At 38.2% G+C, this 23601-nt stretch overlaps 2 protein-coding genes across 3 annotated transcripts; one reads left to right on the top strand and one right to left on the bottom strand.

Annotated features, from left to right (window-relative positions):
* The first annotated feature begins 14139 nt into the window (after positions 1-14139).
* gdf10a (growth differentiation factor 10a) lies at positions 14140-17968 on the top strand. Its single transcript, XM_067421079.1, has 3 exons — positions 14140-14670; positions 15431-16338; positions 16730-17968. The coding sequence occupies exons 1-3, from the start codon at positions 14445-14447 to the stop codon at positions 16919-16921; spliced, it is 1326 nt and encodes a 441-aa protein (XP_067277180.1). The 5' UTR covers positions 14140-14444; the 3' UTR covers positions 16922-17968.
* Positions 17969-19688: 1720 nt separating this feature from the next.
* On the bottom strand, positions 19689-23236 carry znf488 (zinc finger protein 488). Of its 2 annotated transcripts, XM_067421353.1 has the most exons (4): positions 23109-23236; positions 22548-22780; positions 22058-22289; positions 19689-21300 (listed from the first exon to the last, which is right to left on the bottom strand). In XM_067421353.1, the coding sequence occupies exons 2-4, from the start codon at positions 22761-22763 to the stop codon at positions 20282-20284; spliced, it is 1467 nt and encodes a 488-aa protein (XP_067277454.1). In that variant the 5' UTR covers positions 22764-22780; positions 23109-23236; the 3' UTR covers positions 19689-20281. The 2 variants fall into 2 exon arrangements, with proteins under 2 accessions (XP_067277454.1, XP_067277455.1); XM_067421354.1 differs by lacking the exon at positions 23109-23236 and having other exon boundaries at positions 22058-22285; positions 22548-22632.
* Between the last annotated feature and the right edge of the window lie 365 nt (positions 23237-23601).

Consider the following 23601-nt stretch of genomic DNA (forward strand, 5'->3'; position numbering starts at 1 on the left):
TGACTATTTACAATCCGTGTTCGCCTGAGAGCAAAAGCCCACAGGATTACAAGCATTATAGGTATGTTGCCTGTCTTGTACTAGAAGAGTGTTATATTCAGACCAAAGCCACGAATACTACAATATAGTGTAATGTTTCATTTACTAGCTTTTTTTATTGAACACATTTTTTTCATTAATAAAATGTTAATATTGAGTGAGTTTGATTAATTCATCATCCAACCCATGTTTTGTCTTAATCCGAATCACAACGGTAAGCCTATAATTGTTTACATTTTAGTGCTTTCAGTGCAGTTTTAGATAGCGTTATCTATTGTTATTCCATTAGCCCATAGGTTGTTGTAGTGCTTTACTGGCTTTTATTTTCAAGGATGGACATGTAAATTATTTACCCACATTAACAGAATCTTAAGTTGTCTTATTAGTCAATTTGTGAATCTTTCCATTTAAAGGTACAGTATGTAGGATTGACAGCTAGTGGTCGAAATAGGTACTGCAGTCCAAATTCGAAATGTTGGAGAGCGTTGTTTCCCCTGCCTCCTCCTCTTCAGACTCGATGATCACGTACACGGGTTGCCAGCTTGAGGACACACAACAGGAGCAAGCGCAATTGACAATGAAAGAAACCCACTGTAAGCTGATGAGTTGATTTATCCGCATTGTAATATGCTCTCATTTCATAGAGATTTTTAGATAGATGCTAAGGCTTTTTGAAAAACATACATACAGCACCTTTAAACTGGTTATCTCTTGTTTCCAGTTACTCAAGACAGCAGCATAATATATTGCACTTACCTGCTCAAATTGCATCTTTTTTTTTGCTCTACCAACGAAATTAGTTCCTAATGAATCCCAATATAATTTTTTTTTTGCATCTCTAAGCAACAAACCGTAGCTGTTTTGTTCCTAAATAAACCATTGTTTTTTTGTTAAATTGGTTGAGTAAATGATTCAATGACTCACTTGTAGTCAGCCGTTGCTGAATAATCCAGTGTTATTGGAGTTTCTCTGATTGATTCAAAGACTCCCTCGATTAGAGAGAGTATCTTGTCGCAGACTACTGGCGTAACTACACAAGGTTAAAGGGTTGATGAATTGAGAAATCAAGGGAAAGTTGATTTCTCAATTCATCAACGCTTTAACCTTGTGTAGTTACGCCAGTAGTCGGCGACAAGTTACTCTCTCTAATCGAGGGAGTCTTTGAATGGTAATGGTAATATTGTAATATAAGATCACGGTAATATAAGATTATCCTGTAAGTTTCAGAGTTGAAAACTTCCTTTTTAGTCAAAGAAAAGCTTTTATAGAAAACAGGTCCAGAAAATGATCGTGTGCTTGCTTCATCCTTACGTCACCGCGCGACAGAACACACATCTACAGCCAATGGAGCTGATCGGATCACTAGCCAGCAGCAATAACAATGTGGAAGAAGACAGCAAGATATTGTGGAAGAACACAGTCGCTGCATGAGCTTCCGTCGGGTCATAATATTAGGAATGTTTGATACATTCATTTATTTTGAATGAAGTTCCAGCTCACGTGGGGAAGACTGTATACGTCTGTTCGCTTCATTTCACTGTGGAATCGTTTGTAAACAAGACTCAAGTGCTGGATTTGCCAGAAAATTCTCGTGGTGCCCCCCTCAGCACTTAGTGCCCTATGCGCAGCGCGTGGTAGTAGCGGCGACACTGTAGACATGTGTGTGTGTGTGTGTGTTTGGTAAGTGTAGAAAATAGCCTATTTCTTATTAGTCATGATGTATTTGAATGTAAAAACCACACAAACGTCATTAGTTGACCTCAGACAACAGTATAAAATAAGAAAAAAAGCCAGTTCATGACACCTTTAAATTATTAAATATGTTAAATTGCATAGTGACATTCTCAGATCCGTTCAGTGTTCTGTGCAGTCTGCTGTTGTGGATAGTGTTTAAATGGGGGGTGTAGTATTAGAATACAGTGCATGTGTGTGTATGTGTTTACTAAGGGAGGTGTTAACATTTATTCTGGAAATGCTCCCAATGTAACACCTCAATAAAGCATCCAGCCAACATTGATTCTGGGCCTGGGAAGCCATGCATGGTGGTCCATGGTAAGACCTTTTGACTAAGAGAATGCTGGTTAATGCATAAACTTCATATAAGGATACCAATATAAATATTCACAGCTACATTTGCTGTTTTTCAAAATATTTAGACCAATAATGCAACCAGAGTGAACCTCTTCAAACAGCCACAGTCCAAGTAAAAAAGATATCTTCCGATTCACAATTTGCGACATTGCGTATATTTTTGCTCCAACATGTGCGTTCCATTACTTTTCCTGAACTCCAGCTTGGTGTTGTTTTAGTTGTAAAGCTGATACTGTCTTGATCATGCTAACCACATTCAAGTTGATCCAGGCAGCAGCCAGTAAGCTGGGATCGGACGTGCCCCTGCGCCACGGCCGATGATTGTATGGCAGGGGGTGACTTTCTGACCTGTTCACATGGCTAATAAAACATTCATAGAGGGAGAGGAATTCCAGTGTATAGTTTTGCCCCGTCTGTGATGTTTGGAATCCTGCAGTGACCCCATAGAGAGCGCCATTCTGTCTGCAGACAAAGGCCTGCTGTTTCTCTCCGTATCATCGTGGACTAGACCAACACTACTGACTGTTCGCTGCAAAGCTAATCAAATATTTTTCTTCCACCACAGAATTAGTCTTAATAAATACATTTTTTTTGCATGATTTTTCACTATTTTTCCTCTACAAATTCATCACGAACTGCACTGGTGCTGTAGTTCATGCAGATGGTCAAGGGATTTTCTTTTTTTTGTGCTGTGTGAGTGAAGTGGCCTCTTGTGTTAAAGTATATGGAAAGACTGAACGAATATTAAGTTCAATTGCTCTTACAATGACCTGATTTGCCCAAATTGCCTGGCTGATGTGTTGGAAAAATATTCCGCAGATCTCCTTGTTGTTGTTTGGTTTTTAATTGGGTAGACACTGCAGTTCTTTACTTTAATTATGCCTCACCTCTGTCAGTGAAGTCCAAAGAGGCCTATGAAATATGAATGGCTCTGTCTGTGCATTATTCTTTAGAGACCGGTTTAAGATGGTTCCCACAATCATTTCTTAATGAAAGAGTCGTTCTGAAGTGTGCTAAAGTAATCCACTTGGCACAAGAGGCTGTTCAGCAAAAAAAAAAAAAAAAAAGTGATGGAGTATTCCTGCTCAATTTATGTCTATTCACTTTCCTGAGCCACAGGCACTTGCCTTCCCTTTTCATCTCACAATAGACACTTTATGTAGCGTTCGCTGTCAGAGATTGCCATGAATCATTTTTTTTTCTTTTCTGGATAGCATTTAAGTCATCTCTCTGTGTCTGTGAGTCTTACATTTCTCAACAATGAGAACGGAAAGGACTTCTCATCAAATTCTCTTCATATTTCGAAGGAGCCTTATCTTTTCATGAGCCACTTTCTGTGAAAATGGATCACTGCAGAACAGTTTCCCTCAAATCTACGCTCTGAAATTGGTTTCCTGGAAGGAAAACCTTCCAAAGCTACAGACTTGGTGTTGTATTTACAAAGACAGAGAGAGTTATATTCATTAAAGTCTAAGCGGTGTGCTGTCATTTCCTGAACAAGTCCCAGGGGCCCATGACCTTCACCTTCACGGCAAAGTCTTAAACCCCCGTGGGTGGCTGCCAGGAAGAAATTACAATCAAAAGAAATTCTTTACTGTTGTGATTTAACAATGGCTTGACAAGGATTATAAAATATATAGAAAGTAATGAGGAGAATAAACTTTTTGTGTTTGTAACTTTAATGGTTTGTACATACAGTTCATGGGCTTCATGCTGTCATTCATGGATGGCTTTCATGGAATAATATTTTTACCACCAACAATATTATTTGGTTTTTAGAGATTCCTCAAGATTCTTTCAAAGACAAATAATTTTGTAATTTCGGTTCACATAAAGCTTCATTTTTTATTTTTGTAACTTGCACTGACAAGGAAAATCCTTAATGCCGGGAATTGCTGATGAGTATTTTTTCAATAATAGAATATTTTGGAATAATATTTGCCTCTTTTGTCAGCATTCAAGTGGAAAAGTATGGAAGTAGTTCCAAGCAAAACGTTAATGCAAGTTTTCATCCAACATTTACACTCCATTCCAATTCCAAACAACTGATTTTTATTTCTGACTGATGTGTTAACGAAACTAACTGGATAATCTGATCTGAATAAACATTAGTAGATCTTTAAATAGTGTTGAGCAAGTGAATCTGCATCAAATCAAATGTGTTATGCCTGAAGAACAGAATTTGTTTTACTTTCATTATTTTTTTATTTTATTTTATTTCATTTTATTTATGCTTTTTTTTATCCAAAAATCTCCATCACTAAATTCCCATCCCATGTGGGAATTTCAGGTGTAATTTAAGTCTATGCTTTAAGTGAAACACAAAGTGCAATTTTCACCATTACGCTCAATAGTGTTCTGTACAAATTGCTGGGATTACCGTCGGGTGTTTGATCAGTGTGCAACTGTATGAGTGAATTGTGGCCTCTGGCTCACCTCTGTCTTTGGTTCCTCGGAATGATGGCTGCCAGCATCCCATTCCAAGAGCATTTGTTAAATTTCGTATAGCAAACAAACGAATCTGCATTTTCCTGGTTATTTTTTCTGTACAGACGCCATCAGAACATTAACGGGTCTGAGTGATATCATTCATATAACATTAAGACCCCTACATTCGAGGAGGCTTTTAACTGCCACATCATGTCCTCTCTCTGTAAGAGCCATCAACCACATAGTGTTTAAAGCATTAAAAATGAAGTCTAGCTGATCCTGGGACATAGAGTCATATATACAATAAAAATAGAAAGGAATTGGCATTGGTTTTTATGCAGGCATAAATAATAAACAGCAGGGCTGGTAAAATGATCCAAAGTCTTGCATATATCCCCGAGATAGTATTAATTAGATTTATCTGCTGCTCTGGCTCACTCTTCCTGCTACAGACTATATTTTACAAACTCAATGAATCTGAATACCCCGAGGTAGCATTACCCTCTCTCCCCTGGCTCTGTAACCCTGCTAGTCTATATATTTTTATTGGCAAGTGTTTCAAAAGGCCCCAAAGAAATGCACACAGGTAAAGAAACGTACTGAATGTGTCTAGACTCTCGAGGTCAGGCTTCTTAGTAAGTTAGGATGCTCCGTGCGGCGAGAACAAGCAGATGTCTTCCGTGGTATATTGCGCCTGAATGTTTGGGATTGTTTCGAAATTGAGTATTGCGATGGTCGGTGGGTTTGGGATTGGTATGTTGCCAGATGCTGCGATGTAGACAATTCTGTGGAAGTTTGAACATGATTGCATATGGAGAATGCTGCATGATGTCATGTGAAACTCATGTGTGTTCATTATGGTAAACTGAGTTTTTCTGGATAACAATAAGAGATGACTATAGAAAAGGCATTAAGTATAAATAATGGCTTCATAATATCCAATACATCATCTTGACAGAAAAATGTGTGCGTGTGATGTTTCTTTCAGCAAGCACAATGAAGATATCCCCTTCTTGACCCAACAAAATAAATCAAAGAATGAATAATATAAAATGCAGTGTAAAAACATTTAAAACTAACCATTAAGTGAGGTTTACAATGGCATTTTAGGAGGCTCAAATTCAGTATTAAAGCTTTTTTTCTTTCCTTGGAGCTTTTTTTTATATTATATATATATTATGCCATATTTTTTTTGCCCTGATTGGCTTGTAAAGTAAACCTGTAGTTGCTGCTCTCTCAGTTTGAGTAACAAGAAATACTGTGAAAAATATGAGCTTTCTTTTAAAAGGCTATATCAAATATCATTTTGACTGAAAGATTTTAGCGATCTGTTTGTGACTCACTTTCTTGTGTCTTACATACAGATACAATGCTCAGACTTATACTCATCATTAAGAAAGAATGATAAAAGGGACGAGAAAAAAACTGATGTTGACAGAAAGATGAATAGGTGAGTGGAACAGCCGAACAATGACATATGTTTGGCAGTTGACAAGGCACTTTTGGAAATAGTCACTCCATGCAATTACGTCATTCTAAAACTTCCAGTTCACTGTTTTGTTTGGATGCAGATTAAGGTAAGAAAAAATAAATACAATTAAAAGAAAAAATAAAAGTAATTTAAGTAATATCTTTGGTGCAATGAACGGAAGATACGTCTGTTCCTTTCTTTGACATTTCATCAAATATATTTAACTGTAATGTACAATAATAGTTTTCAAAAGTGTGCATTTAAGAGTAACTGAGAAAATATAAAGTATAAATATATGAATGGGAAAGAATCATAACACTAAATATGGTGTATGGTCCTTTAAAGTTAAATAAGACAATTTTCTGACTAAGGTGACAGAATAGGCTATAGCATCTATATGTAGGAAGTTAAAAGAGTCAGTTGTTCATGAAAATCCGCATTAGCTTAACCAGCCGTGTGTGTGTGTGTGTGTGTGTGTGTGTGTGTGTGTGTGTGTGTGTGAGAGAGAGCCTGTTTATGTGCTTTATGAGGACACAAATTTGTATAACTACATGAGTATTACACTAGTATTACAAATGTGGTTTATGAGGACATTTCAAAAGTCCTCATATTTCAAATAGCTTTAAAACATACTAAATTATGTTCTTTTTTTTGATAAAGTAAAAATTCTGAATGTTTCCTGTGATGGGTAGGTGCAGGGGCAGTGTAGGAGGATAGAAAACACGGTTAGTACAGTATAAAAAACATTACACCTATGGGAAGTCCCTGTAAACCACAAAGACCAACGTGTGTGTGTGTGTGTGTGTGTGTGTGTGTGTGCGTGCGTGCGTGCGTGCGTGCGTGCGTGCGTGCGTGCGTGTGTGTGTGTGAGATTATTTTTGCTTTACTTCCATTACTGGATATAGCTTGCAATGGGAGTTATGAATCTGGCCGTTGAATGAACTGACGTAACGCAATTTTGGCTGTCAATAGTGTGATGGATTTCTTAAAAAATAACGTGACTGGGTTTTATTTTCATCCATTCTACACCTCATACAAAGGCTAGATAACTGCTTGTCACAGCTTAATCATTTGATTGAAATGCAGCTCGTACAGCAGCAAAGAAACAGTGGGCTCAAAGGTGACATGTGGCACTCGTGTGAAGCAACTCAAACTCAGCATGTGGCTGTTTTCATGAAGACATAGAGCATAGACAAAGCTGTGCTTGTTCTTAGACAGGACTATATGGAGTGAGGAGGAGTCAGTATTGAAGGATAACTAATTTTGATTGACAGAGAGTTAAAGATCAAAGCCAGAATGGTCCAGGAGACCTACTGATCACAGCAGTCAGGGGTGAAATCATGTTAGCCGTAAAGCGACAGCAGTGGGCGTTTGCAAACGGGACAGCATGAGAGAGTTTTATTGCTTCTGGACCAGAACAATGAAAGCACTGCATCTCTTCCCAAAGCCAAGTGATCTCATGCCTTAGTGCAGGGCCACCATCCAGAACTGGACAGACAGGAGGGAATCTGCCATGTTTATGGGATGCGTACCAGGACCATGGACAGATTCAGATCAGTATGTTCTGTTCTATTCATCATATTTATTTTTTGGATCCAGTTTGTAGAATGCCTCCTGTGCTACATAAATATGCTCTGTTTGGTTTAACAAATAGATAATGTGTTCAAACTTTTACAAAACTTACCCACATTTGTTTATTACAAAATTCACCCATTCATACCACTGCAAGAATATCACAGCGTTTATAAGTTAATGTCAAATACAGGGGGCTGTATTTTAAACATCTGAGTGCATGGTCCTAAGCGCATGGCACAGTAGCAAATAGGGCATGTCCTAATACACTTTTGCTAGTTTAACAACAAAAAGAAAACTGTCGGTGCGCCAGGCACATGGTCCAAAAGGGTTGTATACCCAAGCAGCAACCTCCCCCAGTTTCTGTTGAAGCCAATACGGAAGTAATTTAAACTGTAATTCCTCGACTGGACAGAATCTCATTGAGCCCCATGTTAAAATGTCCAACTTTACAGCAGAAAAAACATGTTTACAGCCTGGTACAAATTGTGGTTTTGGTCAATACGGCTACTTTTGCCATTCATGGCAACTGTGAGGGGGTGAATTTTTTTTATAACTCATTTGTTTAAATTATGTAAAGCCTTAAAGGTGCCATGTGTAAAAATTTAGGTAAAAATATCCAAAAAATGACCTACACGCATCAAAAGAATGAGAAGAAATAAGGGCGATGATGTCATTAAAAAAATTGTCAAGTTATAGTGCTGCAGTGATATCAACCTTAATTAGCAGTAGCATTACTAGCCCCGGCCCGACAGGTATCGATATACCAGTCTCGGCCATGGGAGGCGGTATAAGGGCAACATAACCACCAGCTAACCTGGCGTACTTGAACCTGATGTCAATCGTGTGGAAAGTACAGCCCACTACTTCATTTCAGTTCAGGGAAGAGAGTGGACGGATGGCCGAAGCCCTTGGCCCCTTAAATGTATCTGATATGATAAAAATAGCTGTTTTTACCTGACCGGAAAAAGCGGAAGTGCGGGCGCCCGGCGACTGTGTCCCGTCCCGTCATAATAAAAGTCCCGGTACTCGCGAGCCGTTTAGGATAGGCGCCCTCCAGTTGACGAAAAGTTGCATAGTGCACCTTTAAAGTTCTGCATAATAAAGGGCATGGCCACTTTGATTGACAGGTGGATAGCCATTTATCCGCCGTGTTAGTCATCGCGTCACCGCGTCTTCTCTACTTTATATTTCAAAACTGCACTTCAGAATCCTATGGGTGACGTAACAGACACTACGTCCATATTTTTTTACAGCTATGGTTGTACCTTATCTCTTAAAAAGTCACGGGTGTGTTTTGGGCATAACTTGCAATAAACCAAACAGAGTCTCCGCTCCCATTCCCTTTAAAAGCCAGTTGCACTTGCACCATGGTGGATTTGCTATTTACGTGGCAGAATTTAGCGAGTGGAAAGACAGAATGCATCTCGGAATCCTTTTATTGGTTATATTTAAAATGTTTGTATGTTGCACGTCCCTATGTGTGTGTGTGTGTGTGTGTGTGTGTGTCACAAGCAGACCAGCACACCCATTTAAACAATGTGGCGCTGCACATGAAAATGATAACTGTGAAATTAGCAAAAAACACGTGTCTTGTCTGGCGTTGCATTGCACCGGGTGTATCATAGGGCCCATGGTGTGCCTTTGTTTCAATCTACCCCACTACCAGGGTAGGATGTAACACATGCTGAGGTAAATTGTAACAATTAGACAAAATAAGCAAAAACAGCAGCCCCAGCATGTAATATTCCAAAACAGGTTTATTGATACAATCCAAAAGAACAATTCAAGACAATGCCTTTCTTTCTGTTTTCTTTCTTTTCTTTTTTATTTACACTTGACTCCAGTGTGCCTGTGTGAAGAATGTGTTGATTTAACAAAAAGAAATTGTGTAAATTTGCCACCACCATGTTTGACAGTGGGGATGGTGTGTTCAGGGGGATGAGCTGTGTTGCTTTTACGCCAAACATAACGTTTTGTATTGTTGCCAAAAAGTTCAATTTTGGTTTCATCTGACCAGATCAAATGACATCATATGTTTGGTGTGTCTCCCAGGTGGCTTGTGGCAAACTTTAAACAACACTTTTTATGGATATCTTTAAGAATTTGTGCAGTATACGACTGATTGTTGTCCTATGGACAGAGTCTCCCACCTCAGCTATAGATCTCTGCAGTTCATCCAGAGTGATCATGGGCCTCTTGGCTGCATCTCTGATCAGTATTCTCCTTGTATGAGCTGAAAGTTTAGAGGGATGGCCAGGTCTTATTAGATTTGCAGTGGTCTGATACTCCTACCATTTCAATATTATCGCTTGCACAGTGCTCCTTGGGATGTTTAAAGTTTGGGAAATCTTTTTGTATCCAAATCCGGTATCTCGGACCTGCCTGGTGTGTTCCTTGTTCTTCATGATGCTCTCTACGCTTTAAACAGACCTCTGAGACTATCACAGTGCAGGTGCATTTATACGGAGACTTGATTTCACACAGGTGGATTCTATTTATCATCATTAGTCATTTAGGTCCACATTGGATCATTCAGAGATCCTCAATGAACTTCTGGAGAGAGTTTGCTGCACTGAAAGTAAAGGGGCCGAATAATTTTGCACGCCCAATTTTTCAGTTTTTGATTTGCTAAAAAAGTTTGAAATATCCAATAAATTTCGTTCCACTTCATGATTATGTCTCACTTGTTGTTGATTCTTCACACAAAAATTACAGTTTTATATCTTTATGTTTGAAGCCTGAAATGTGGCAAAAGGTCGCAAAGTTCAAGGGGGGCAAATACTTTCGCAAGGCACTGTATATTACGTAATCTAGTTACATTTAGCTAGTTACTCCCCTACACTGCTACTCACCAATGCATTTCACATCTGACTGGCCTGCCCTTCTTTGAATCCTCATCAGTTCATAAAAACAACAACAATGGCAGACACACCTCTATATGTCTTTCTTTACCTCCGTCTATGCATTCTGTACACCTTTTAAAGATGTGTTACAACCTACCCCCACCCGTGTCAGCCAATGTTTAGCTAACCATTTTAGAATAAGTTTTTAAAAATTTGCAGATTAAAAAGGCATCACATTTTGCTGAGAAGCTATAATTTAATCTACAGTTAAATTATAAAGGTTAAATTATTTTATCTGCAGAAAGTTACATACCAAACAAAATATGTTTTAAAAATGATTACTTCAAAATCAGTTTTTTTCTTTATAAAATCGATCTGCACGTGCCTATTTACAGCCTTGACAAACATTAGGATCTGGAAGGAAGTGAGCAAAAACTGAAATGATAGAACCCCTTGCTTATCCCTGATTGGTGGAATTGGCGGTGCTACAAGTCTCCCCATGTTACAACCAAAACCGGTCTTCCCTTATAATTTGAATATTGGTAAAATAATAAAATATTTGTTTATTGCAAGAATAGCACTTCTTTTATCACATTATCATTATCATAAATCCAGATAATTATTAACCAAAAAGGGTTATAGTTGCCAATAATCTTTTCCATGTCTCTTTGTAAGTGCTATGCCCCGTCAAGAAAGAGACTTAAAAACAGTGCTTTTAGAACATTTCATTCTGCAAGTATGCTGAAAGAAACTGAAGCCAGAAGAGAATGCACTCTGCCATTAGGTCCATTTGGCGAGATTGGCACATTGATATTGTGCAGAACCAAGAGCGCCAGACTTTTGGGAAGTGATTGATCACTCTAGGCACTGCAGGGATAATTGTCATTTCACTTGAGGGGAGGGTTGGGGGACTACTTTCTTTCTGCCTCTTTCAGAAAATCTAATGCTGACAGATGGCAACTTCAAACGTATTTGTCTGGGTGCCAAAGGACATGATCATCTACCTTCTAATATCAGCAGCCGTTTCCTTTTACTGAAGGCCTAAAAATATACAAAAAGAAAGCACTCCCTCCCTTCATTTTATAAGTGGCAAAGTGAAGAGCATTTGTCAAATTATAATAAATAAGCATTGTTGAGGAAATGTTCATTGTACTGTCATTTGACATTTTTTGCATTTAAATTTTATTTTGCATCAATTTATAACTACCAGGAATACATAGAAGACAATGGGAGTTTAGGGGAGTGAAGGATTTAACTATGAATATAATTTAAATAATAAAAATGTCCATTTCCGTTACATAAAAAAAATTAGAATTTCATAATAATCTAGCATTTATCACTATAATAAAATAATTAATGCCATTTTTGACAGTTTGTTCTTCTCTAATTTGAATGTACAGAAGAAAAAAACAGCCTCAGGAAATCAAAGACCCATCTGCCATTTATGACTCAAACCACATAAACCATTTAAGAACAGGCAATTGAGTTTAGCAACACTATTTGTTTTTGCCACCCATATTAAATAGCAAATCCATTAAGTTATGAGGGGTTCCCCACAGTCAATTTTATGACAAGCAATTAAAAATTGTATATATATCATGGTTATCTGTGGTATGAGATCAAAAAAACTAAATTAAATCAAATTAAGTCAAGGGAGGTATGCAGAGCATACAACTGCAAGCAAGAATTGAACTGCAAAATATGAATCACAGAAGATTGTGGTGAAACATTTTTGAATGTGCAACAAATGGTCCTTTTCACACAAAGAGCGAAATAAAAAAGCAGCAGACTAAAGAAAACAAAATGTACCTGCAATAGAAGGTGAAACACGAACACACCTTTTAGTTGTGGTTTCTTTCCCAATATCAGAAGAATAGTTAATAAATATGGTTAGATTAAACATCAAGAGAATTAGAATTTGTCACAGACATTTTTGTACAAATGTCTATTGTACAAGCGTTTCCTTGTATAAATCTCTGCTTATTGAACCATGCCTGTACATCATTTTTAAAAAGGCCAACCAATAAAATAATACGATTTTCAGTAAAAAAAAAAAACCTTCTGCATTGTTACATCTCTCATTGACAGAATTCTTCATTTTTACCAGTTCCAAACAATGAATGATGTGTTTCGTTTGCAACTAGCCCCATATAAAGCTCATGAATGGAAGGGAAGGGAGGAGGCAAGAAAAATAATAGTGTGTTTAAAAAGGCCTCAGGACTACTAGCTATTTTGAAATAAGGGACAAACAAATTAAGGGAATTTGTCCAGGAGAGACAAGTCTTTACACAAGACCTTGTGCTTTATTAGCATCATTCCGTAGTTAGCTTGTTAATTAAAAAATAATTCTCAGTATCTAGACCCAGCAGGATCTGAGACGGAATAGGTCTCTCCTAGGTGCTATAGAGAGCAAGTGATGCAGTCATATTGAAGAATCAAAGGTCTCTGTGAACCAGAGTTAATTTGAATTCTTCCTCCCTTGTTCTGTTTTTTATTCACTTTTAAAAGCGGTGTAGGATTCTGAAGCTTAATGGCTTCGCCTTCCCACAGTCGGACAATAAAAAGAGGGCTGGAAACAAAGCAGAGCAGAGGTATCTCCCCTCCTTCTCGATTTATCCCGTGATTCGCTCAGTAACAGTGTCCTAGTGGGCAGGAACGTCAGATTTTTAATGCAGATTTAAGACACATTCAAGTGTGAAGTAAAAAAGGGGTCTCCAGTAGGGTCCCCAGGGGCCACAGGAGGTGTTTAATGGCACGCAATGACCCAAACGGCCGGGCTTGTTATGGTCTCTCCACTGGAGCTCCGGGCTTTCACAGAACCAGCATTGTTGGCAACGGCACTGCAGACACTCCACACAAAACACAGAGGTGACAGGGCTGTTCCCCCAGTGTGCTTCATGTACTGAATGAAATCACTATAATGAAATCAAGCAAAGGCACTCACAAATACTCCAAACCCTTTCAGATTACCGCATTCACACTTTTTTATAATATCTACTGCTTTATAGTTCGAAAACAAATGCGTATTAACATTATGCTTTAGACTGCATAATTCAACACTCAGTTTTCCTTTCCCTTGTTTCCATTGAGGAATCTATAAACCTTTTTTTTATTATTATTGTACTAGATGAGTAACATGAGCTCTTATGCTCACATTATCATAACATGTCAACTTTGTTGTCATCACCAAGACTTAAATGGCTGTTGAACTCATATTTATGGTTGCAGATTACTGGATGAATGCAACAAAAGTTGTGTGACATTGAATACAACATAAACCACTCATTTTGGTAGGACTATTGAGTCAGTTAGTAAATTATGACAAAGATGTTTTACTGTTATGATGAATGTTTGAATGACCCGTTTGAGTTAAAATCTAAGAAACTTTATATTTGGGTCACTGAAAGACTATATGAAATGTGAAGCCTAATATTTTTCATCAAGCTTTTACAAAATGCAAACCAGCAGCAGTCTGTTTTTATAAAATAATATAATCAATTTAAAAATCATTTGGAATGGGTGAAAAGGCTTCTTTGAGGGTATGATAAAAAAAATCACTACAACAACTAGCAATTTCCAATGTATTTCCAAAAAAAAAAAAAAAAAAAAAAAAAAAAAAAAAAAAAAAAAAACTGTGAATGTGCATGTTTGCTGGATTGTCCTCTTGTTGGCCTCCCGCTGGATCGGGTGTAATGTAGCAGCGGCTCCCGTTGGCTGGTGGGCGGATACGTCAGCACCTCACTCCGCTTATGCCTGCTCCCGTGGATTGTGGCGGTCAGAAGAAATAAGTGATGTATCACAGGTTATGCACGAGACTGATAGAACTTCTGAAACCACTTCCTCTCTGCACTGCGTTAAAAGGCGAGAAAAGCAGCTGCTATCCAAACAGCGCCATTGGAAAACCTCATACTGGAATTCTTTAATAATATGTGCTAATCGCATTTTTGATCTACACGGCTTTCGATCGTCTTGAAACCCCTTTCTTTCTTTGCAACATGACTTGTAAATGTGTCTTTTTGACGCACCTGTTACTGCTTTGGGCTAGATCCGAACCTGGCGCATCTGAAGCTGTTTGGAGAAGTGCGCGCGACAGCACGACAGACGCGCTCGTGGCCACAGATGCGCTCTCGCAGCATATGTTTAAACTGTATGAGAAGTACAACATTGAACCTAACCGAGTCAAAGACGGAAATACTGTAAGAAGTTTTAAAGCAAAACCTGGTAAGTAACCTATGTCATTTTTTTAAAAAGTTCTATGTAAAAAAGTATGATGCAAACGCGTGCTGCCACTATATGATGTTAACAGGATATTTATAGGCTATAAAACAATATGTTCAATTATTACGATTCGATTAATTGTGGCTTGATTTTTGTTTCCTTTAAAATGACATAAGAAATAGCCTACGCTAATGACTTTCTGGGAAGGGGGGTAGGCTATCTGTCAGTAATTTTCGACTCTGTTGAGGTTTGTCTCGGGCAACGTAAATGTCTTGTTACACCCCAAGCACATTTGTGCTAACCTATATATTTGTACTGTCTAAATCTATAGTCAAGTGATAAATAATGACTGGATATGCTTTGTAGATGTACCGTGAGATAATCGGAACTATTGAGGAACCATGCACGCAGACGATCGACACGTTTTGTGAACTTTTTGTAAATGAGACTTAGTTTGAAAACCTCTGTTTAAATCAGAACATTAAAATAATATATTTGTTTCACTCTCACGAAACAATACAGCCTTTTTTTTCTGCAGTCTGCTAAAGCATTTAATCAGTGCGGATTAAAAGGCTGACATTGTTGCAGGTTCTGACTCTTAAGGGAACCTAAATAAACATTTCCATATGTCTGCTCTAGGAGTAACATGTCTCCTCACTTCCTTGTGCTTTCTTCAACCCCATGCACAGAACAAAAAGCCTGTTGTTTGAGCCCATATTCATAATTAATATGTAACTCAGCAGTTTCTCTCGTATCTTTGCAGAGAATGTGGAGCAGAGGGCCTCGTACTGGCTGAATCTTACTTCCCTTCAGGGCTCCGAGGTGATTCTCACATCTACGTTTCACTACTTTTTTGACAAACGGCCACGCCAGAGGTCCTGGTTCTGCAAGCGATTCAAGAACCCCTCTTGTCGCATCCCGAACGTCCAGCTGCTACCCTCTGGCCGTCTTCTTTTCCGGACTCCCTCCTTCAGCTCAGCCCCAGGATCACTGCTCGGGAACATCACCGTAGTTCCTCACAGACGTGGGACCTGGCAGAGCAAGGATGTGTCTGTCATTATAAAGGAGGCCCGAGATAAGAATTACCTTTTGATCACTGTGGAGTTTGACTATGGGGAGCAATATCAAAGGTATCATGACCAGCACTCACCTTCCAGTCTTCCATACTTGCTGGTTTATGCTAATGACTTGGCCATTTCAGAGCCCAACAGTGTGGCTGTGAGTCTACAGAGATATGACCCTTTCATTGCAGACCTGCAGCCAACTCAATCTCCAGACTTTTCACCTGACATACGTGTGAAGCGGGAACTGGAATCAGACTTCCCTGATCCCATCGAGAACAACGAGCTCCCGGAGGTAGAGTACAACAGCTTCAAACAGCACGATATGTGGGAAAGTGCTTACTTTGCGCTCAAGCCAAAGCCCTTCAAAAAAGAACGTCGGAAGAAAGGCCAGGAGCACGCTGATGGATACGGCAAGTCTCAGGTTCTCCGGTTTGATGAGAAAACCATGAAGAAGGCCCGGAGGAGACAGTGGAAAGAACCTCGCAGCTGTTCCAGGAGGTACCTGAAGGTGGACTTTGCAGATATCGGGTGGAACGAATGGATCTTGTCTCCCAAGTCTTTCGATGCCTTCTACTGTGCAGGAACATGTGAATTCCCCATTCCAAAGGTCAGAGACCCTCATGGCGAGAATCTGCGTATGCGAATGTGAATCGTTTAGACATGTTGAAATATTTAAAAATGACTATGGTTAATACAGCCTCTCTGGCCAGAGATTTTAAACAAAGAATCCCTTCAGAAAAATTTTCAGTTCCAGCGCAACTAAGCACACCATCTTTATGTGCAATTACAGTCAAATAGTTGTACGCTTAATGGGGGTTTTAAGCACATTTTGGACACATTTTCTTTTGAAATGAGCCAGTTTTAAAGTTCCTCTGTTCTGAATAATAGAAGGGTGTTGTAAGACATAATTTCCTCTGCTCCATTGAAAAAAGCAAAACAAAAGTTGCATATCTAAACGCTACCATTCCTCATTATCCTCTCTTTTCTACCCTTTTCAGGTGGTCCGCCCCTCCAACCATGCAACCATCCAGAGCATAGTCAAGGCTGTTGGGATAATTCCAGGTATCCCAGAGCCCTGCTGCGTCCCCGAGAAGATGAAGCCACTCAGTGTACTGTTTCTGGATGAGAGCAAAAACATCGTATTGAAGATCTACCCCAACATGTCTGTGGAGACATGCGCTTGTAGATAGACTTCCTGCTCGGAGGAAAAAAAGACAAATGGGCATTGTTGTGGTTTTGACACACGAACTTGAAGAGGCATATTGTCTTTAGTTTGCACATGTTAGAAAGTGCACACATTTTTACGGACTGCATTTCATGTTTTATGAATGCTTATCTGTGACATTTCCAATTTCCTCTGTTTTATTCACGAGGGATCTGTCGTAAACGTTTTTCATTGTACTAGATGAGTAACATGAGCACTTACTCTTATTGCTTAAATTGTAAGTTTTTCAACTCCATGGCTGTTGGACTTATGCTTGTAGATTGCTGGATGTACAATAAGGTTTTGTATACTGAATATAACATAAACCCTTTCTTTTTGCAGAACTGTTGAATTACATTGGAAAACAAATTAGAATAAATAATTATTCTATTATTGAGACAAATGTTGGATGTAGTGGCAGGTTAAGTTAACGTCTTGGTGTATATTAAAAATGTAAGTGTAACTTGATATTTGGGTCATTTAAAATCATACATGATGAAGCCTACATGTGAAAAATGTGAACCCTTTAATCTTTTTCATCAAGCATTCACATCAAACAGTTAGCATGACTGCAAAGCAGTCTCATAGTTATTAATCAGAACTTATTTTTTATATTCAAAAGTTAGTTTTGGTAGAAAACTAAGGAACATTTTAACAATTACATTTTGGTGGTGTTGGTAATCACTAAGGTCACTGATAGCTAATGCTGATTAGTTTTCCTGTGCATTTGTGTTACTTTAAGAGACGTTACACAAGGTTCCTTTTTCCTTATTCAGACATGTTTGATGATCTTGGTGTGGTGCCATACGCCAGGAGAATTTGGGCCAAATGTGTCAGTGTGTATAAACAATTGTTCATTTGGATTCAATATATTATATTTTAGAGAATGTATTTTTGTAAATGTGTGTTTTAAATTATGACAACTAGCCTTATAAGTAGAATAAAATATGAGTATGTTAAACCACCCATGTGTATTTTCTGCTGCATAAATGCATTTTCCAGCATTAAATGTGTTCCTATTCTGTATAAAACTAAGAAAACGAATAAAAGAAAAATAATGTATTTGACATCAGAAACCTGCTTGGCACATCATTTCTTCACCTGGACATCAAAGACATCTCTAACCCCCAGTTCCCACCTTCAACCCACTTCAAGAGCATCAGGTCTCAAAGTGCAGGAAGTTTCAACTCTTACTTCAACAGATGATGTCACCCGGCTCAAACTAAATTGATGTAAACCCTTTTAATCCCACTAGCCTGTGAATGAAAACGAGAAGCGTGTTCTCACAGAACAGAACCCAATTACTGTCTGCTGTGTCTTTCCTCTGCATAACAATGTGTGTTGAAGGGCTTCTCTGTGTAGTATAAAAGGTTGGCAAAACTTGGCAAAATGTTCAATTAAGTTAAATGTAGATCAATGTTTTTACTATACTGTTGAGCACTCAAAACGTTAAACGTTCACATAAAATGATTAGAATTTATAAATGATTTTGCAGAAAAAAATAGTTTCAACCAGCCTAGTTGGCTGGTCTTAGCAAGTTTAAACTAGTCTTGCTGTTTTACCAGCTAATAGTACAAACCCTTCTGAAAACCATGTGGCTAGATAGGAAGGCCAGTAGATTTATCAACCTGTGACTATTTTATTCGCATATAGAAATTCGACAACAACAAACTAACGAGATGGTTCCGTCCCATTGTATTCAAAAGTTGTTTTCACCTAGTTTTGAGTGTCAGATTTTAATTGTCTCCCACGGAGAGCATAAAATAACTAAAGCCACACTGAATGTAACTATCCGGTGAATCCCCTTTAGGCAATGTTTAGTTTCCTGGGGATCACTTTAATATTTAAATCAGGCTATAGGACACCAGAGACTTCAGCAAAATGTATACTCAACAGTTACTGAAAACCAAAGTCAATATTTAGTTTTCCAAATGAGGCCTGATCGATTAATGGCAGCGATGAAAGATGCTCTTTAGAGGGAACAGAGGATTTTCTGTGTATGAAACGACTCTCTCCTCAAGTGATTACCGTCAGGAGCGGCCGCTGGGCTGCTAATTGCACCAATATTAGGCCAGTGTATACACATCTTTTCATTCAATATGTCTTCAGAAGTTCAGTATTTACGTCCTTGAATGAGCAGAATGTTTGATTTTCTAGCTAAATGCAGACGCGTGTCCTTTTGAACTTCGCAGCGAGGTCAAAACGTTGACTTTCTGGTGAACTTTATCATCCACGCCTGTAATTAGCCTGAAAGGAGACTTGCAGGGGGCTTTAACTCAAAACTAAAACTAAGTTTTGCATTGTGCATGTTGAGAAAATAAACCTGTCCTGAACACAACGCCATCCTCACATTTTTCCTCAAAACAGCAATTCTGTGAGTGATGAGACCTTCCATGACTTAATAGACAGTGCACTCTACTGACCACTCAGTGTCAGTGCATGTGTGGCAAAAGAGTGCTTCAATAAGGGCTTTATAACGAAGATTGACTATCATATGCAATGACATTTACTACATAATAGATATATGCATTAACATGTAAATATAAACTGACTATATGTCCTAAATACCGGCTTCTTGAAATGAAATTATTAAATGTTAGTGTACACAACTGTACTTCGCATGTTCCATATTTCTAGATGGCTAAAATAAGATGCAAACACATGGGAAATGTGTTCAAAATCTTTAATGAAATACACTGAATGTACTTATCTCAAAAAAAGAACAAGACAATATTTAAATAAATACATCCTTCTTGTCATTGTGCTGATAAAATTGTTAAAAAGAAGTAGACATCTAAAAAGAACATTGTAACATAAAAATTTGGCATTATGAAGGGATGGATATTTCAAATATAGAATCTCTTTACAAAAAAATGTTATAAGTTTTTAATAGCCTAGTTTAGTCAGCTGTTAGCAAACCTTAAAATGCTGTGGGTGCATGGGGGTGGGTGCTAAAATAGCATTTACATGTACTCATCCTGACATTTGTAAGGCACTATTAGGTTGAAAATGATCAGGCAATTCAACAGTATTAGTCACCTAAATGGTACAGCTATCTATAAAGTGAAATGCTATGCATGTCTATAGCCACGTAGTGGCGATGTAGGGCTACCCTGAATTGCACGACCAATTGCATGACTGGTGGAGAAAAAGACGACACTGATGATAAATGGTTGAAAGGTTCAAGTTTTTACCCCGTTTGTAACGTATTGCTATTTGCTACAACAAAATATCTCCTCTGTCCAATAGCAGCCTATACTACAAATGTACTTCATAGAGAAAATGCATAAATTATGGTCAATGCATCTCAATAATAGCATATTAAAGTGCGCCAGAGATTTTTATTTCAATTATGTGATGTCATGTGACGCGAGAGGTGGTGACGCTCTCGAAAGTATTCGTGACAGATGGGGCAGGTGAGTTTCTCCTCTCTCCTCCGCCTCACCTGAGCCTCTGCGGCGAACTCTTTCTTATGATGTGACCTCATGTGAAACACCAGGTCGGAGGTCATTCGGAATGAGAGGTTGCATTTGGCGCACCAGTTCTGCACTGAGACACTCAATGGAGTGAAAGTAGGGGGAAGAAGTGTCAACGAAGATGTAGACTGCAGCTGGCCACATATAGCTCTTGTCCAATGCTCGGGTGCGTAATAGAAGGATCCTCCTGAAGCCAGAGGAGCGGACATCACTCCACCTGCATGAGTGCCTGGCAAGTCGGCGTGAAAAAGGTGTGAAGCCAATACATTTCTGTATCCTAGAGAAGGTTTTGTTTTGAAAGAGTCTGTGATATTATCCGAATCTGGTGGGGAATGTTTCTGAAATTCAGTGGTGGTGCGTTTGCTGGGTTCACAGAACGCGCTCTTCTGTTCCGAGTGGGCGCTCTTGGGTACAACAAACGAGAACGCGCTGCAGTCGGATTGTAGGCCTACGTCCGACGCCATCATATCCCGTGATGACTGTTCAGGGTTCGACGGTTTTCTAACGTCGATAAATGCGCTGTTTTTACTTCTTTTTGACTCACTTGTCAAAAAATTGTCTGTTGATTCTGACGAACCCTGAAAAGGCGGATAGTCTTTGTTGGCGTCATTAGTGATGTTGGTTTTCTCCAATAAAACAGTTTTTTTGCTCCTGGGGCTTAAGGAATCCTCGTGTTTTCTTTTTCGAGGTATGTCGTCAGAAGCTTTGTGTTCCAGATCTCTTGCAATATTGTGAAAATCTATAATTTTTCGTTGTCGCTTGACTTCTTGTTTCTGTTCGCTGGTTGGCCGGAAAATATCTACTTTTTCCTGCGCACATAAAAAACGACAGTGGGCAAGGAAAGGGTTTTCATTCTTGAAGGTCTGGCCGCATCTCGTACAAGTGTAGTCTGTATATGAAGAGAAACAAATGCTGTTAGACCACGGTGATAACAATAACAGGCCACTTTACGTAAACACAGCTGGCAATTTCTTAGAAATGTAATATTTTTTATCCATGATGCTTCATTTGCATTTTTAAAAACCTTAATATCTATCTATCTATCTATCTATCTATCTATCTATCTATCTATCTATCTATCTATCTATCTATCTGTCTGTCTGTCTGTCTGTCTGTCTGTCTGTCTATCTATTAATTATGAATAAGAAGTTTATTTGGGGTTAATCCATTTTATCTGAGTAAGACATGCCTTAAAAGCAAGGCTTATCAACCAACATTGTGACAAAAAAGAAAATGGTTTCCTGCATTATGGTGACACCATTGCTTTGGTGGACAAATGTTTTTTTTCCCCAAAAAATATTATTAATATTTCACAAAATACTGCTAATCTTTATAGAAATAATGCAATATAATTTCAAACTATACTTTTTGCCATTTTACATATCTAATCCCTACAAAAAATAGAAGTTGAAAGTTATTTTTGTGCATTTGTATATTATATAGAAATACAAAATTGACCTGTGAACATTCCATTACATTTTGTATTGTACAATGCACAATGTTACATTAACTGGTTTAACATGCTTTGAGCATTAATGCATGCATTTGTGCCATTAATTGAGCACACATGTATGCATTTGTACCATTAATTTTTTTTTATTTAAAAACAACGTATTTTTGTGTTTTGTTTTTCAAAAGCTGCTCACCATCTGTCAGGGCTTTTGTCTTTAGGTCTCCGAACCCCAAAAGATGAGAGAGCTCCTCGTCGTACCAAACAAGCAGTTCCTCCCCTTGTTTCACATCACGAATAGTTCGAAAGTGCAGCTGTCCTCCTTTCAAGTAGGCCTCAGTATTCTGGTCTTCTGCGCTCACTGCAGCCTGTACTAACCTTAGCCAAGGAACTGCAAATGGAGAGCATTTCATCGCCTCAGGGTCTACCTGTTGATAGAGAGACATATTTGCCATTAGAGGAAATTTACAAATGATAACTTTAGTTTAGTTTTTTGTTTTTACAAGAGAAGTAACCATTTGACATTTTGCACTGCATTGTGTTATACAAATGATATATGTGGATTATGCATGTTTCATTTACTAACACAGCGCAAAACAACATTTATTGTAAAGTGTAGAAAAAAATACAAATCTTGAGAGTAAAAATGTAAATGTGAGTGTATGCAGTAAATGCTAAATACTCACCCGAAATACATATGATTTATTCCGTTTGTCAAAGGACTTCAGTGCAATGAATGCTATAGTGTCATAAAAGTTATTATGAAGAACACATGGTCCGAATGATGTTCCAGCTGGAATGTCCTGCGTAACTTGTACACTAGTGAAGAAATCCGCGACGTGGTGATGGAGAAATTTGCTGTCATTAGTCCATAAGGCGCGAGGCATAATACTCTGCTCCATGTTTTATTCCTGAAAATCTGAATTAAAATAATAAATTAAAAATAGGAAGACGAGTAAATAATGCTTTCATGCTTAAAATTAATTAATGGAAAAATATAATATTTTTATATAATATTTGTTGACATACAGAAAATCAGTTCGACTAAAAGATCGAAATATTTAAAAAAAAAAATCTGTCAATAGCCTACTGTGCGCACTCGATTGATAAATCAGATATTGTATATTTTTTACTTTTGTTTTGATGATTCTTTAGAATGTACAATGACGTTTAAATTCGTATAAAGCAAAACATTTTTATATAAAATGTAAAATCTTACAATGACATGCAATAAAATTGCAGTTTACCCCAAGCAGGAGCAGGTGCACAAGCCAAGGAGACGCGATTTTTGAAATGATCCACCCAGAGCCCGCGATCACGACTGTCTCCTTATCCTGACAGTCTCTTGACTGTCTCTCGCGCTGCGCAGTCACGCACTTATCCACGCTGAGGACGCGGAGCTGATGCGCCTAATTTCCCCCCAAAGGTGGCATTTTGATTGGTGCTCCACCAGCTTTGAAGGCGTGTAAATTAGAAGCGAGGGTAATCAATGACAGAAGTCAGACCGTTAGATTGTAAAGAATAGCCTACCACAAAAGATATGTTCAGTATGTAAAAATGGTCTCTGAGTTATTATCCCAGAGACATAACAAGTAGCCAATGTAGAATCAATATCCAACTGTTAGATTTTGTGGTGATTGTCCAATTATGGAAACTTTTCTGTATCTTAGGGTGATTTTAAAACAACCTAGTGTTTTCTTGTGTTCCTAATTTTTAACAGTTCTTACTCAATTCAACATG

This window comes from Pseudorasbora parva, chromosome 17, assembly GCF_024679245.1.
Source record: "Pseudorasbora parva isolate DD20220531a chromosome 17, ASM2467924v1, whole genome shotgun sequence".
Taxonomy (NCBI): Eukaryota; Metazoa; Chordata; class Actinopteri; order Cypriniformes; family Gobionidae; genus Pseudorasbora; species Pseudorasbora parva.